This window comes from Mixophyes fleayi, chromosome 3 (assembly GCF_038048845.1).
Source record: "Mixophyes fleayi isolate aMixFle1 chromosome 3, aMixFle1.hap1, whole genome shotgun sequence".
Lineage (NCBI taxonomy): Eukaryota > Metazoa > Chordata > Amphibia > Anura > Limnodynastidae > Mixophyes > Mixophyes fleayi.
In genome coordinates this window covers 91,693,216-91,710,724 of record NC_134404.1, presented here as the reverse complement: position 1 = coordinate 91,710,724, position 17,509 = coordinate 91,693,216, and the positions used below count along the sequence as shown (strand labels likewise).

The 17,509-nt window shown below is 40.4% G+C and overlaps 1 protein-coding gene across 1 annotated transcript in view; it reads left to right on the top strand.

Moving 5' to 3' along the window:
- MINDY4B (MINDY family member 4B) overlaps window positions 1-17,509 on the top strand; it is a 59,070-nt gene that overhangs the window by 29,397 nt on the left and 12,164 nt on the right. Inside the window, exons 4-8 of the mRNA XM_075201968.1 lie at window positions 5,934-6,092; window positions 8,728-8,847; window positions 9,463-9,557; window positions 14,705-14,870; window positions 15,519-15,584. Of these exons, the coding sequence (XP_075058069.1) occupies window positions 5,934-6,092; window positions 8,728-8,847; window positions 9,463-9,557; window positions 14,705-14,870; window positions 15,519-15,584 (606 nt within the window). The remainder of the gene's footprint in view (window positions 1-5,933; window positions 6,093-8,727; window positions 8,848-9,462; window positions 9,558-14,704; window positions 14,871-15,518; window positions 15,585-17,509) is intronic.

Here is a 17,509-nt window from a genome sequence, read left to right as displayed (position 1 = left end):
ATTATTATTATTATTATTATTATTATTATTATTGGCAATATTATTATTATTATTATTATTACTATCACCAGATTATTAATATTATTGATATTTATTTTTATATTCATTTTTATTTTTATTTTTATTTCAATTTTATTTTTATTTCAATTTTATTTTTATTTATATTTTTATTTTTATTCTTATTCTTGTTTTTATTTTTATTTTTTATTTTTTTATTTTTTCTCTTTATTATTATCATTATTATTTTTATGGTCATTGTTTATTTAGTTTTATCAGAACTCAAGCATGAGATTATCTTATGGTTATATTTTCTGTTTATATATGTCCCCTCCTTCTCGGGTCTAATACAGGTTATTTATTGAAAAGTGTAATTCTTTATTCTAGGAACTCGATATTTTTTATTATTCTTTTGATGAGAAAAAATATACTGTAGATGTAATAGGTTTATAGGAATCCAACTGTATTGTTATATGCATAAGTTTTATTCCATAGAGCTATATGGGGTGGACTCTGTTTGTTCCATCTCTGGTAGAATTTGTCTCGATTTTTTAAGCACATATATGAACGCCAATACGGCGGTATGGTGCTTGATAGGATCACGAATGGTTAAAATGTGTGTTAAATGATATGTGATTGATTAATTGAAGATGCAGCATATATAAGGCTCTTCTGAGCTGTAATGAGTCTGGATATTCCCTCTGAGGAAGTTACATTTTTGTAATGAAACGCGTTAGGAGCATTGAGCCAACATTTTAGTTGTTCTCTGCTGATTATCTATTCAACATTGCCTTTTAGCCACAAGCTAGTTTTGCCGGTTATTGAAATTGTGTATCCGCACATGTAAGCTGTTGCATCTTGTCTCAAATGATATCATTGAGGAACTGCCTGCTCCGATTCTCCTCCTACGCCCGCTGTCCAGCTGGACTTGATCATCAGGTACTGGGTGTAGTGCGATGTTTGTGACCCGTTTGGCTGAGAACCATATACACATCAGGTCTGGATAAACTAAGTAACTGCCAGCACACACTCAGGACTCCGCTCAAATTGGAACAACATTTCCAGGGTGCTGGTGAGTCACAGACCCGCTCCCTGCAGGACGTATATCTCTAATATTATCGGTCATCTGTACCCTTTAAGAGAAAAGTCCCCTTTGGAGCAACCCCTGAAGGTGGGAGTGTAGTGATTTACTATTCTGCAGACAGAGACAGTGAGTACTAACAATTATATGCACTAACGTTTTGGATTATACTACCATTGCGGGTATGGAGTAGAACTTTTGAAACATAGGATATAACGGCGGTTGGAGCTCTGATTCTCTACCATATGTGTCTAGACATCTGCATACAGCTATCAGGATACCATTAATTACCCAAACAAGATATATTTTCAGCCTTTGACAGCTTATCACGGCTGATACTAGCATCGTGTAGGGAGACCACTTTGAAGGTTTTTTTTTTTTGGTCTACTATACTACTTACCACAATACTGGCTACATTAGGACAGCTGTCGCGATTTTTCAATCAGTAGCATTGTGGTTCTTTATTTTATCTCATGAGCAACGTTTTATATACATTTTATATGTTTTTTAATTTGTATCTCTGTCACAGTGCACGGTGACTGAGTTTATGTTACGTGTCTTCCTTTTACTATATTGCAATCAGCAGTAATAGGTAATTTATATGTGGAATTACATGGATTAAATTTATATATGAGTCTATTCGTGATGCTGTTTTATTCTTTTTTGTATGACATACATCTTTAGACAGATAGGTTCTGTAGCGCTGTATTTTTCATTTATTTATTTTTTTATTCTAATGTGGATGTGCAGGTTAATCATTATTATCAGTCATTTTTTCACACCATCACACTTTGAATCATGCGATTGTGATCATTTTTAAGCCATGGTCCTGATTTTCATTTAATGATAAAGTTAAGCATTTTACCTTATGACAGACGATTATAGATGTCTGTTACATACAGGGCCGGACTGGGACTAAAAATCAGCCCTGGCATTTCAAGCTACAGGCCCATCTCTGTTGATGAGCAGGACAAAACTGTGTGCCGCTGCGCAGCAGCTGCGCCGCCAGGGGCGTGCCCACATTATGTTGGGGGCATGGTCAACATGGGGCATTGATACATACATTATAAGAAAACATTACATTTATCAGGCCCTCCCTATCATACCACACCCCACCCCAGAAACACATTACAACACCCCCAGCCCACTGCACTTATCTATGCTTCTGATGGTGCTAACATCCAGCAGGGTAGGAACTTCCTGTAGAGTGAGCAGGGAAGCACTTAGTCTCACAAGATTAATAAATCTCATGAGACTTAGAGCTCCTCGGCTTTCTCTGCAGGCTGTGTCCTATCCAGGAACTGGGAGTAGCTATCCGCTCCCTCCTGCTAACCAGAGCTGGATTAAGGCTCAGGGGGCCCTAGGCACTTTAGACAGGGGGACTCCTATGATGTAATATGGTTATTAGACACATTTTCAACAAATACACAGGCAATACTGAGAGCACTACTATTAGGTGCACACAGTTCTGCCTTCACAAGCAGTACAATGTGAAGCAGTACATAACTCCCAACTGTCCTTGTAGTCAGACCAAATCCTGACTAAGTGGGACAGTCACCCACCAAATTCAGGACAGTTGGCAGAATGTCCAGGTCTCTCTTACCTGTCTTGTCATTGTCTCCACTTGTGGCTGCTGGTGTCTTTAGATCAGTTGCAGCTTGTCTGGATCCTGGAATGTTGGGGGCCCTATTTGGAAAAAAAAATGGTTACATGAAATTTAGAAAACTCCAACCAGCAGCGGTGTTAAATCAATATAACACCCACGTTTTAAAATTAGGCCTTACTCCAGCCCCAACATTAAAATTATAGTATTCACATTTGATAAATACATCTATTTCCCTGCAACTAGCCCTGACATTAAATAGTATATACATTTAATAAATAGACCTATTTCCCTACAACCAGCCCCAACATTAAATTAATAGTATTCCCATTTAATAAATAAACCGCTTTCCCTCCCTCCAAACAACCCCAGCATAAAATTAAATAGCATTTATATTTAATAAAAATAACCATTTCCCACAACCATCTCAGGCATTAAATAATTCATAATTTCATTTAATAAATATACCTAATTTTCCCCAAACAGCCCCACATTCACTTAATAGCACACATTCTAGTCATATACTGTCCCCCCACACACATTACAGTCATATACTGTCCCCCCACACACATTACAGTCATATACTGTCCCCCCACACACATTATAGTCATATACTGTCCCCCCTCACACATTATAGTCATATACTGTCCCCCCACACACATTATAGTCATATACTGTCCCACACACACATTATAGTCATATACTGTCCCACACACACATTATAGTCATATACTGTCCCCCCACACACATTATAGTCATATGCTGTCCCCCCACACACATCACAGTCATATACTGTCCCCCCACACACATTACAGTCATATACTGTCCCCCCACACACATTACAGTCATATACTGTCCCCCCTCACACATTATAGTCATATACTGTCCCCCCTCACACATTATAGTCATATACTGTCCCCCTCACACATTATAGTCATATATTGTCCCCCACACACATTATAGTCATATATTGTCCCCCCACACACATTATAGTCATATATTGTTCCCCCACACACATTATAGTCATATACTGTCCCCCCACACACATTATAGTCATATACTGTCCCCCACACAGATTAGCCATTTTTTATTTTCCCCCTCCTACAGCCATTGCCCCCATGCAGACATTTCCCCCCCCCAATTCCCCCTGCAGCCATTCACACCCCCCCCTTCCCCCTGCAGCCATTGTCACACACCCCCCTTTCCCCCTGCAGCCATTGTCACAAACCCCCCCTTCCCCCTGCAGCCATTGTCACACAAGCCCCCCTTCCCCTCTGCAGCTATTGTCACACACCCCCCCTTTCCCCTCTGCAGCCATTGTCACACACCCCCCCTTCCCCTCTGCAGCCATTGTCACACCCCCCTTCCCTCTGCAGCCATTGTCACACAACTCCCCTTCCCCCTGCAGCCATTGTCACACACACCCCCCCTTCCCCTTTGCAGCCATTGTCACACACCCCCCTTCCCCTCTGCAGCCAATGTCACACCCCCCTTCATCTCTGCAGCCATTGTCACACACCCCCCCTTCCCCTCTGCAGCCATTGTCATACACCCCCCCCTTCCCCTGCAGACATTTTCAATCACTTCCTCCGTGTATTTTTACTCATTCCCCTCCCTTGCAGTACCTGTCATTATCCCCCGGACACACCAACTCACCTCAACAACCTGCGCGCTCAACAGACTGACGGCTCCTAGGCGGCTGCGTGACGTCATGACGTCACATCGCGCAGCCGCGCGGAAGTTAAAAAAAAAGAAAGAAAAAGCTGCGGGACATGAAGTGCAGGGACCGGACCGGCCCATACAGCCATCGGCCCTTCTGGCAAATGCCAGAAGTGCCAGATGGCCAGTCCGGCCCTGGTTACATATATGCTAATATTTGCATACACCTGAAGAGATCTATCTGATTATGTCTTATTAATAAATAAGCATTTGTTATTCAAAAGTTAAACATTTAAATTCAAATAAACATTGTTTTAAAAATAAATAAATGGATGTTAAAAACATTTAAGCTTAAAATTAGTTAACACTGGGCTGAATAGTCTTGTTTTCTAAAGTTAATGTATTATTAAAAATGAAGATATCTAACTTGCTAATGACCCAAACCAGCTAGAATTGAATTTTTTTTTTCCTTTGGGGGAGGGATAATTCCGAATAGCTGTCTTAGATACAGAGATACTTAGTTCCAGCTCTGCTAAAACCTATGACTAAGCTTATCCATTAAACAAGGGTGGTAGTGTCTTGTTATCTGGTAATCGAGAAGAGTAGGGAAGGCAGTATGCAGACAGACACTAGTAGAGAGGCCGCACTTTCCATATCAGTCATCAAACGTGCCTTCATCTCTGGCTTCTTCTGTTACATTGTTACTATGAATATTTGTGCAAAAGTGCCTCTGAATGGAGATACCGCAAAGTTAAGTTACATTGAGCTACTACAGGAAGACGTCAGGAAGAAACCAATAGTAAGTGACACAAAGTTTTGCTAGCTGTGTAATGTATAAGTGTTTCCAGCTTAACAAACTCAATGACTAAATAGTGACTTCCTAGAGTGCACTAATACTTGCACAACCATGCATTATATTATTGTTTTATAACGTTAGCGTTTAGAGTAATTATAATACTATTCATAACCTGGAATAAGCATGCATTTTTTCATATTTTAAATACATTTAGTAATGGCAAGTAACATAAACATTATAATTAATGTGTATTATTAGGATGTGGAAATCATTCTGCAATCTGACTGCAAAATGTTATTTTAATATGATCAAGGACAATATTAAGTTTTATATATTTGTCTGCGGAGCTTCATAGATGTATTTTCTTTAAAAGCAAGTTATCCCGAGCTGTGCAGAAATAGATACTATACATATTCTAAATGTCCTGAGTGCCAGGCTGTTACTGTCTTTATCAGTACTGTTCTTTACAAAGGGAATAAACAAATCTGCATTGATTGATTATTTGTTTGTTTGGTAACAGTTTATTACTATGATATATAATATTTACCTGAGTTATTTGTTTATATAACGTATATGTTTCATATATATATATATATATATAATATCAGTGTATGGCTTTCAAATGCTGATCTACAAAAGCTAGTGACAATCTGGCCTAGTAAACTAATTCTGCCATTTTTTTGGGTTGCCATCAAATAGCATCTACATCTATGGTGTCTTGCCTTTTCTATTGCTTGTCACTGAAGTGGTTAAATGTGCAACTAACTAACTATGCAATCTTGTTCAATACCAACCAGGATAACCATAAAACAGAGGAAGAGAGTGAGGACAGAGCAGAGACCTCAAGCAGCAAGAAACACGGGATTATTCCAGGCAGTTTATTTTATTCCATCCCAAGAGAGCTGATAATAGCATCAGACCACGGTGGGCAGCCAATCTCAATTGAAATGGCAACGGTAAGTAGAGCTTGTCAACAAAACAGGAGATGAAACCCAACCCAAAGTCAACAAAGCACCCAGGGAATCCTATCTGCTGCGTAGAATGTTATTAAATGCCAGGGCGGCTGTAAGATGTTGCACAAAGAAAGAAAGAAGGTTTATTTATTGATGATGTAGAAAAAACAGTTTTTGTTATACAGTCTAGATACCAAAAACCTTTCAAACAAGAAAATGTGTGGTGTCTGTTATACTGTGTATTATGGAATAGTTTTACCAATTGAGAACTTGTTGAAATGAAACTATTTTCCGTACAGTATTTGAGACATAAAGCGCTTGTCCATCTATAATGAGAAGTGATTACCATGGGAACAGGACTGTGGAGCCCGGACACTTTATGGCATTGCTTTAAAATCAGAGCTCACTACTGAATACACTCTGCCATTAATAAATTATTCCCTATACTTTAATGTATTCCATAATTATATAGTGTTCACTATATGTGGGTATAATTGTACATTGCAAGGTTTCAGCTGCTAAAAACTATTATAATTATTGAACCTTATTGTATGGGTATATAGGGGCACATTTATCATGTATCGGACAAAACGAGAAATACTTATCAATCCTTATAGCATGGATAAGGATTGATGTATTTCTCAAATTTATTAAAAATGGATCACAGAAACAGCAGTTCCGAAAAACTGCTGTTTCTGTGATAAAAAAAAACATACTCACCACTGCCTCTTCTGTCGTGCTGGCTCCGGATCTCCTTCTCTTCGGTGCACTTTCTCTTCTTCATGCTACTGCGCATGTGCCGACCAGAGAACTTGAGGCTGTGACAGGGAGGGATCACAAGATCACTCCCTGCGCATGCGCTGTCCAGCTCTGCTCTCCGGAGCAGAGCTGGACATACCGAAGAACACAAGTTTTACAAGCATTTCCTATGATGTACGCCATTAACACAACAAGTTCCCGAAAAAAATATTTTTTCGGGACTTATTAGATTGCGGCCAGGAGCAGTCACCATTCTGTTGAATGGTGACTGCTCGCAAAAACGATCAGGAGTGCAAAGCAGCAGATATCAATGATATCTGCTGCGATGCACCTTTAATAAATTTGCGGAGAGCACATCCTGGCCTAATTTACACGGTAAGTGCACGATAGTGCACTACCGTGCTTTCTTAAATATACCCCATAAACAGCTAATGTACTTAATGATATTCACATACAGTATATTATTTGTATACAATTGTATTACTCAAGGATGACCTGTTTATTGTGGTCAAATGAAACATATTCTTTAACTCATCATTTTGGAAAGGGGCAAATGTTGATTGAAGTTATCCTTATACCACCATGTCCCGGATGCTCCATCCACAAGTCTTATACCTGCATTCCCACATGACTAGAATTCTGAATCAGATCATACCAGCCTTGAGATGGTTCTCTCGCTGCCCACCAATTTCATCCCTACCATTTGTTGCTGTGTAGGAATGATTGGCAGTTTGTGTGATAGTACACAACCTTAATCCTACACTATCTTTTGTTTTTTGAGCAGAGCCTAAGCAAATGCCAAAAGCTCCCACAGCTGAAATTAAGCCAACCCAAAGTTGAGAAGATTATTTGAAACATTTTCTATTTGCAGACCACCATGCCCCCTGCATGACAGGAGAGGGTGGGGAAGGAGCAGTCTGGTGGGTAGTGCCACAGCTTTTTGAAACTTAATTTGTGTCACCTAGGGGTAGTTATATAGGGTGGAGCAGGCAAGATGTAGAACTCCATCCAGAAGGAGGAGGGGTTGTGCACACATATTATATATTATTATATTTTACAGGTCTGAGTGACTTGGTGTCCTTAATATTTGAAATGTTCTATTGTGATTGCAACACTAACATTACTGCAAGTTTTAATGGGAATAAAGGATAAGCTATCTCTTTCTATTTCAGATTTTTTTACACTTATCAGTGGCCTTTTAGTCATTGGCTTTAAGCTGTGGGTTGTTGTTTTGGAAGGTGCAGGAAAATATACGAAAAAATATTTTACAAAGATATAGTGTATGTTTTCATTGTTTTTCCTAATTAAGAAGTATAGTACCATGCACCATTACCTTCCCTCCCTGGCTTGTCATGTGCAGCACGGTGGTTAAGTGGTTAGCACTTCTGCCTCCCAGCACTGGAGTCATGAGTTCAATTTCCGACCATGGCCTTATCTGTGAGGAGTTTGTATGTTCTCCCCATGTTTGCGTGGGTTTCCTCCGGGTGCTCCGGTTTCCTCCCACACTCCAAAAACATACTAGTAGGTTAATTGGCTGCTATCAAATTGACCCTAGTCTCTCTTTCTCTATGTCAGTGTGTGCGCGTGTGTGTGTGTGTGTGTGTGTGTTAGGAAATTTAGACTCTAATGGGGCAGGGACTAAAGTGAATGAGTTCTCTGTACAGCGCTGCAGAATTAGTGGCGCTATATAAATAAATGGTGATGATGATGATGATGATGATGAAGGGGAAGGGGTTAGATAAACAGAATGGGATAGGAAAATAACATACAGTAAATGCTGCCGCTAGCGGCTGCCTATATGGTAAATACTGCTGATTATTAGAGGATTAGAATGTAATATCCTTAGGAAAGTAGTACTAAATGATGATTTTTATTATAGGAGCTGAGAAAAATCCTGTTTGGAAACGCATTCCAAACATTCAACTATGAATGGAAAAAATCCTTTTTCAAGTTCAGAGATGCCTTTTCAGACATGGCTTATGCATTGGACGCAGAAAAGGTAATTAAATTATAGTGACTTATGACATCTACAAAGAAAACAGGACTAGCTATGTAAGACCCACTGTGGCATAATTAAGCCACCTTTGCCCTGGTAGAAAATCTCCCCAGAAAACCTCCTATAACTGCTGAATAGGCCTTGCTTTTGCTTCTAAGGTGCAAGGAGAGGAAAAGAAACAAGCGGTTCTGAGCCCCCATAGTACATATAGGTGTCATATTGTTTTGCTACTTCCCGAATGCACAGTAAAATTGTAGCTTAAAAGTCCAACGTACTTCCACTTTAGGACCACCTCCTTTATTAATTTATAATGTTCCCTTTCTTCTAAAACACTGCTTGGCTTAGCTTCATTCATGTGTCAAAGTAATCATGAGTAAGGGTACGGTTACACTGTGTTTATTAAATGTCTCGCTTTTCCATAAAACTTTTTCCATGGTTTTTAGTATGTCTAGAAGGCACAAAATGTGGTCATTATAAGCATACGATACACACTAATGCACCCTCACAAGTGCCCCTATCTCCACTCACACCCGCTCCACTCACTTCAACTGTGTCCTATTCTTATTATATATATATATAATATTAATAGTTATATGATATATAATATCTCTTTTTAAGGCTGGAACAAGATCCATACAGCTGGTGGTGCAGGCACACATCATTAAATACCTGCTGTTTACAAACAATGACTGTAACCACCGCTCTATAAAGAGGTAAGAGAATAAATTAGTTGAGAATGGGGTGACGCACATGGTCATCGCCAAAAGAGTAATTCACAATTTCCTCTGAACATAAGTTTAAAATTAACAAAGGTAGTATTTAGTCTCCACAATTTGTTCAGTATTTGATTCTTAATTTAATACTGTATAACCATTCAAATCAGAAAATGAAAAGAAATGGATTTGATAAGATTATTATATCTTATAACACAGCCTTTGATCAAAATAACTGCAATCAACTGCATCCTATAGCCCTGGATGAGCTTCCTGCACCTTTTAATGGCAGTTTGGCCCTTTCTTTTTGGGCAAACTGCTAAAGTTCTCCTACATTTAATAGGTGCCTTTTCCCATTCACAGCTGTTATATAAGAATTAGATCTGGGGATAAATGTATCAAGGTCCGATTTTTTTAGCGTGTTAAAATCGCGGAAAATTTTTGTCCAAAACTCATCAAATGTATCAAGCTGCGATTTTTACCGTGATCTTCAAAATCGCTGGTCATCTCTGGTGCTTTGCTGCGATGTAAAACACTCCCATGTTAGCTAACTCTCCTGTGTTGTAGCAAAATGTTCTATAAACCCATCATTGTTACACTGCCTGTCATACAGCCGGAGTTCCAGCTGCTGTCTAAACTGTGAAAAATAGATGAATTATTTTTTTAACAAAAAGCGTGGGGCCCCCGCTCTATTCACTATTAACCCTAGTGCTGCTAGATTACTGCTGGTTCCGTGAAAATCGGGGGGGGGGGGGGGGGGGGGGGAATTTGCGTGGGGTTCCCCCGATTTTCACTGAACCAGTTATAAATGCCCATAATATTCACCACTGATGTTTTCATCTGTCTTCAGCAGCTTTTAATCCTAAAATGGCTGTAAACCAAGTCCCAATTAAATTTGTATCCAAAGTCCGGCTTGTAAAAGTCGAAAGATAATTTGTTCATCCAAAAGTCCCTGCTTGTAATGTCTTCTTTTCTTCTTGGGCAAAAAGCCCCCATTGTTCCTTGCAGTCTTCAGTTCTTCTTGGCCTGGAGGGCCCCCTTGTTGCTTGAAGTCTTCTTATCTTCAGCCAGGAGGACCCCATATTTATAAGATCCACGCTTGGTCATTCTTGATTGAAGAACAAAAAAAAGAGCAGAGCCGCCACAAACAGCTTCTACTATGTAGAAGCTCCGATACGCAATGAGCTTAGCGCATTGTGCTAGGTTTATTTATAGTAGTAGGGGATTTTTCCACGGTCGTGGGAAACCATTCCTGGATTTTCCTGGGTTTCTGAAGTGTGTTTGGGGTCATTGTACTTTTGGAGGACCTGTGATCTTCGATGGAGACCCAGTTTTCTGGAAAGGTGTTCTGTTTTAAGTAAACATGGTGATGATGTGCTAAACCAAAAAGCTCTAATTTGGTCCCATTAGTCCACATTCTTCCAGATGGAATTTAGCTTGTTTAGATGTATTTTAGCAAACTCCAGTCAGGCTTTCTATTGTTTCTCTCTCTCTTTCTGTCATACCTTGTTGTGCGTTTTTGAAGGTCAGCTTCAATCTGTTTTGCAGTTGAGCGAGGTGTTTTCTCCACCATTTGAACAATCCTGTGCTACAATCTTCAATGAAGATTTCTCTTTCCGTGGAGGTTGGCTACAGTGCCATGAGCCTTAAACTTCCTAATAACATTACGCAAGGTCTGTTGAGATTGATTTTTAGCCATAAAATTGTCTATGCCTACAATCTTCTGTCTGAACTCCTCAAACAAATTTTTGGCTTTCCTTCGACTTCTCCATGCTCACTGCAGTACACACAGTGACACAAAACAGGAGAATGTGTGCCTTTCTCTATTCAAGCTCATGTAATGAGTGATTTTTATATTTCAGGCACCTGTGACACTGGCATCCTTAACTTTGGGCTTCGCCACCACCTGAAAGAATTGCTGGTGGCTTTTGACAGCATGATGGCATGACTTAAAGACGTCTGTCTGTGATCCCACTTTCTTAGGAGTTCCCACTAGAGATCTTGCATATGCCATCTTGCCGTTGGGATGATTCATATGGTGGAAGAAAACAGTCCCCAACGGTTGAAGCTCCTTTCTTATTGACACCTGATGATGCACCAGACTGTAGCTGATGTGCCGGGCACTGGATCTTGACACACCTCTCTTGCAATAAGGATCCTTTGTTCTGTATGGTGTCTATTTGGTCTTCCAAAAACTTTAATTGTTGCGATAGGATGAGATAACTCATTCCAGCCATGTTTTTGCAGAAAATATATCACCTGGGCTGTTTTGCACTTGACAATGACTTCTAAACGAACCACCACAAGATTGTTGTTTAAATAAGGCCATATAATAACTCATTGTTTCCACCATCAGAGCAACTAGCACCTTGGCAAAAATTCTTGGGAATGTCGCCAACCAGAAGGGCAGGCAGGTGAACCAAAAGGTTTAGCCCAGGTCTCAGAACCTGTGGAATTTCCTGTTATAAACTGCAACAGTGATATGAAAATAGCAATCCTAAGGCTTATGTATGATAGAATTCACAGATTCCACGTGGAAGTGTCTTTTACAAATAAACTTTTTTAGCCCCCTCAAATCCAGAACTGTGCGAAAAGCCCCATATTATCTTTTTGATAAGGAAGAGTCTAGAATAGACACCTGTGCCTTCTTGACCTGCAGGAATGAGAGAAATTGAATGAGCTGTACTAATAATTGCAGGTTGTTTTGCAAGGCTACCAATTCTACCCTGGTTGATTGAACCCTGGACTGAACACAGATGTTCCATTTGGATTAGACTCTGTGGAAGCCTGCTCCTGATCCATACCCATAGATTTATACATATGTTTAAGCAGGATTTCCACATTGTCCTGATTAAACATCTTAAGTGACTAGTATATCTCCCTGGATTCATAACTTGAGGAATCATGCAAATCAACTTGGGAATCACATTCAGACTGCAAATACGTGTCTTTCAAATCCATGCTTGTCTGAGACTTTGCTCTCTTTATCCCCTGTATGGCAGATTGTGAGTATATGAGTACTTTGATAGTTTGACTGACACCAGGATTATGGCGCAACACAATTTAATTTTGAGGTCAACAAATCAGAACTATACATCATGAGACCCCAGATCTTAACTGACTGAAATAACTGACAAACATCAACCTAACTATAACTCCCCAACAGTTTGGAGCACTGGCCTAGAGGAAGATTAACCAGTTGATTGCCAGTCTAGCTTGTGCTCCTAACCCTTATAAAAAGTATAATCTATCTTAACTAACCTATACCTGACCTAACTAAGCACTAATGTCATATGCTGACTACTAACTAACTAATCTATCTATACTATAGATAGATAATAGGTCTGAAAACAGTGCTAGATTCAAAATGGTTACACTAGATCTGCTCCAGTAGGTAACAAACTGGTGTTCCCCGGATAGCCAGCTGGTCCTCAGCTTGCAGTATGGTACAGTGCGCCTGGTACCCATAGAGAGGTAAGCCCCTGCACTAGCGCAAATAAGAAAATACTACCTGTTCTCTAGGAACAGGAAAGGACTTAGTGGAAGAGAAGGTGCTACCTTATATACCATCGGAGGTGTGTTTTTTAACCTGTCTCTACCTAAATTGGAAAGGGAACTGCCATAGAGGATTTAAGAGGAAAATGTGGTTTAAATGTAACTATGACATACAAATAACATGTAATTAGTCAATAATACAATTCCTGTGCAGAAGAGTAGATAAAAATAACACAATTGTATGGCATTAAATAATGGCTTTCAATGGAAGAATAAACAATAACATTGGTAACTCAATAATGCCAATAGCATCAAATCAACAATAACAATTAGAATATGTTGAACACCTCATAATGTGGACAGTAGCAGTACCATGTATAACCATTCAAACTTAAGGCAAGGACCTAATGTGGGTAGCATTCACATTTAAACCTAAGGAGACGTCATGAATTTAAAAACACTGGGATTAGAAGGATGAAACACAAGAAGAGGCAGCAACATAACGGTGAGGGTCACAACAATGATTGTGATATGAAGACAATGATAAAGAGTTATACTGAGTCCCTTTATAATAAGAGTAATGAAGAAATGTGTGTCTCTCTCTTTTGATTAAGTTGATGGGACCAACAACAATAATAACTATCAATAATAATAAGATAATGATATAGGTAGTAGTCCCAACAACAATAATGAGCACAATTGTGTAGAGAAGATGAGGGGAAGAATAGTCCCGGCAGTGTTAGGCAGTTCAAGGCCAGACCCCTAGCTCAGTGCAGGATGGAGCAGGTTATTCACACTTGCTGTGAACACTAACCAGTTCTGAATACGTGGTGGGCTCTTGGAATATGGATTTTAGGCCTGGATGGGTCCCCAATGGCTCTCTAGGCAGCAAGGTAGCAAATGAAGGTACCTGGAACAATTGGAACATATCAAGACACTTTGCAAACAACTGCAATGGTCTGAACTACAAATGTACCTCTAGAGTCCCTTTCAGATTGGACCTGACCTGCATGTAGACTTCTGGATTGGACCTGGACTTTATCTGGACCTCTGATTTGGGTCTAGACTCACTCTGGACCTCTGGCAGCTTTCGTTCACCTCTGGCAGCTTCCGTTCACCTCTGGCAGCTTACTCTCTGGCAATGGCAAATGTCCCTCTGGGGATGGCAGTTTCCTCTGTGACTCTGGAAGCCCTCTTTAATAATCTCTCCCTGTTAGATTGGCAGCCTTTTGGCAAGACTGGCAGCTCTCTCTGTCAGACTGGAATATATTTACACCTCTACTTATTTCATTCAGTCTCCCAGTAATGGCTTTGCCCTCTCTGACTTTGTCTCTCTCTGCAGCCCCCTTCTCACAGTACTCCTTCTCCCAGCAACTCCTTTGCTCCCTGGCAGGCTCAGTGGACAGCTGTACTGCTTCTCATCCTGCCTTGCTCTGTAAGGCTGTGGTCCCAGCGATGGCTGCACCTCCCTTCTCTCTTGCAGCACTTCACCTTCTCTGATACAAACCTCACTGACTTCACATCCTGTTTCTCAGCTCCTCTGGGACATGGGGATGTATCTATAAAATCCTGGGACACAGGTGAGCGCTGGGTCCGAGGGCTACATGTATATATGTATATTATATATATCACTGTCTCTTATTTTCTTATAGTTTATCAGAATTAACCCAAAAACAACAAGAAAGGGCCCTGGCGGCATCTCTTGCGGATATTCTTTGGACAGCAGGAGATATGAAGAGAGCCACGATTTGCCTCATCACCAATGATTCCTATTTTACAGAGAGTCCTGACTACAAAACAGATAATTTTACAGAAAAAGTATGTAAACATAACTGGTCTCATTACACGCATTATCGAAAGTTGCATAACAAATGACAAATGTACAGTTCTGAATAGAGTCAACTTGAGTACCAGTTTTGTGGATCATATGTTCAGTTTGCTCTATGCACCCAAAATATTAAACCAAGGGGTATATTTACTAAACTGCGGGTTTGAAAAAGTGGAGAGGTTGCCTATAGCAACCAATCAGATTCAAGGTATCATTTATTTAGTACATTCTACACAATGACAACTACACAATGATTGGCTGCTAGAGGGAACATCTCCCTTTTTTCAAACCTGCAGTTTAGTAAATCTAGCCCCAGGTGTTTCCCTCACATGAGCAATGCCTATCTCCATGATAATATGACCAGCACACTCACACAAATAAACTCTTCCACAGGTAACTGAAAAAGGTGCTGTAACCCAATCAGCCATTTATATTTGTGTAAACTATACTAGAAAACTTGTGTTCCAGTTTTCATAAATGTCCCCGATTATATTGTGAACTCATCACCGCAAATAAAAATTTCTGCGTAATGAAATAGAATAGACTTTTAAAATAATTCAAAGTAGAGCATAATATTTCATTGTGTGGTCATTGAGGCTGTGTGTGTCACTTAATCAACATTTTGTTTCAATTGACAGCTCCAATTATTTGAATTTGCGGAAAAAGACAAACTGGAGAAATTCCTTTGTGTGCACATACACTGCGTGAGTCTCCATAACCTAACAAAATGTCACGTGTTCACTGCTATTTTAGTATCTGGAATTTGTATGATTATGCTGGAAGTCAGGTGTTATTTTATGCTAGGTGCTCAATTTCAGTTTAGGATTTTGCACATGCTGGGTGCTCTCCAGTTCCAAAGTAGGTCAATAAAATGATTCACTGTCTACTTTATAATTAAGGTTGAAAACACAATTTCAGAAGGGCGACAAGATATTTTTTCTGCACAGTTTATCTGGGTTTCTTTCTCACTGTCAGTAACCAACTGTTACTGACCACTCCTACTGGTGTCACCTTGCCACCAGATACTCGCTGACTGTGAATGCCAACTGCGCAATCATCATCATCATTAACAACATTTATTTATATAGCGCCAGCAAATTCGTAGCTCTTTACAATTGGGAACAAGCATTAATAAAACATTACTGGGTAAGACATACAGACAGAGAGGTAAGAGGGCCCTGCTCGCAAGCTTACAATCTATGGGCAAGCTTACAATCTATGGGCAAGCTTACAATCCATGGGCAAGCTTACAATCTATGGGGTTGTAGGAGAACCTCACTGTCACCACTAGGCTCTTTCACGGTGTCTAGAACCACTTACTTCTAGGGTAGCTGGTATAGCTCCTACAGCGCTTCTTTGCTGTACCGCTTATTTTGGATCAGGACTGCTGGGTAGCGGCAGAGCATTGACACAGAGACAATGGGTTCAACACAGAACAGCTAGGGAATGGATTGGAGTGTAGGTTCTTATCTGTTGGTCACAGGATACAGCAGGTATTATGCATCAGGCAGAATTTTCAAGCAGTGATATTTGCTCAAGGGGTCCTTATAAGGACCATTACACACTAGTTGGAGGTACTAGTGATCATCCAAAAGTACAGATGGAATACTACATTGCATGGTCAAACAGAGCTTTGTATATATTGTTTCTGACACACATGTTGACAGGGAGAAAACCAGGGTCAGGCTGGGCTGGGGTGCAGGGGCATCTACCCCCCGGGCCGGTCCCATAGTGGGCTACCTTGGGCTTGGTCACTGGACCACCTGCATTTTTTTCCTTTAAAATAGGCTGCTGAGTTGAGTCTTGCTCCGTGGGCTGAAATTTACCAGCCCTCCACTGGAGTAAACCAACCCCCTTTCTTACCTGGCACTACAAAGTCTGCAATATCACATTCAATGATTAGCATCAGGATGTAATATGTTCTCTAAACTTAGGTTTCCTTTCTTCATTTCTTACAAAAAACACATTTCCTCCAACAAATGCCTACTGCATCAGAAATCAATGCATTTCAAATACATAAATCAGTACATTTACAACATACTTGCCAACTCCCGGAAACAAGTTTCCGGGAGAGGGGGCGTGACTGGAGGGTGGGAGGGGGCGGGACGAGGCCAATCGCGTCATTTTGGCCCTGCCCCCCGCGAACCCGTCCCAGGGGCGGGGCCCAAATGACACAATTGGCCCTGCCCCGCCCCCTCCCACCCTCCAAAATGGCATGAATCACAGAGAATCGCGTCAAATGACGCGATTCTCTGTGAAACCTGGGATGCGGGAGAAATGCCAGCGCGCCCAGGAGCCCGGGAGACTGACCCGAATTTCGGGAGTCTCCCGGACTTTCCGGGAGAGTTGGCAAGTATGATTTACAATGATATACATCAGCGCACTGCACCACTAATTGAATCATCATCAGTAGCAGCAGCTATTTATAATTCCGTAGGTTTGTACACAGAACTCACTCACATCAGTCCCTGCCCATTGGAGCTAACAGACCAAGAGAGACTAAGGGCTAGATTTACTAAACTGCGGGTTTGAAAAAGTGGGGATGTTGCCTATAGCAACCAATCAGATTCTAGCTTTCATTTATTTAGTACCTTCTACAAAATGATAGCTAGAATCTGATTGGTTGCTA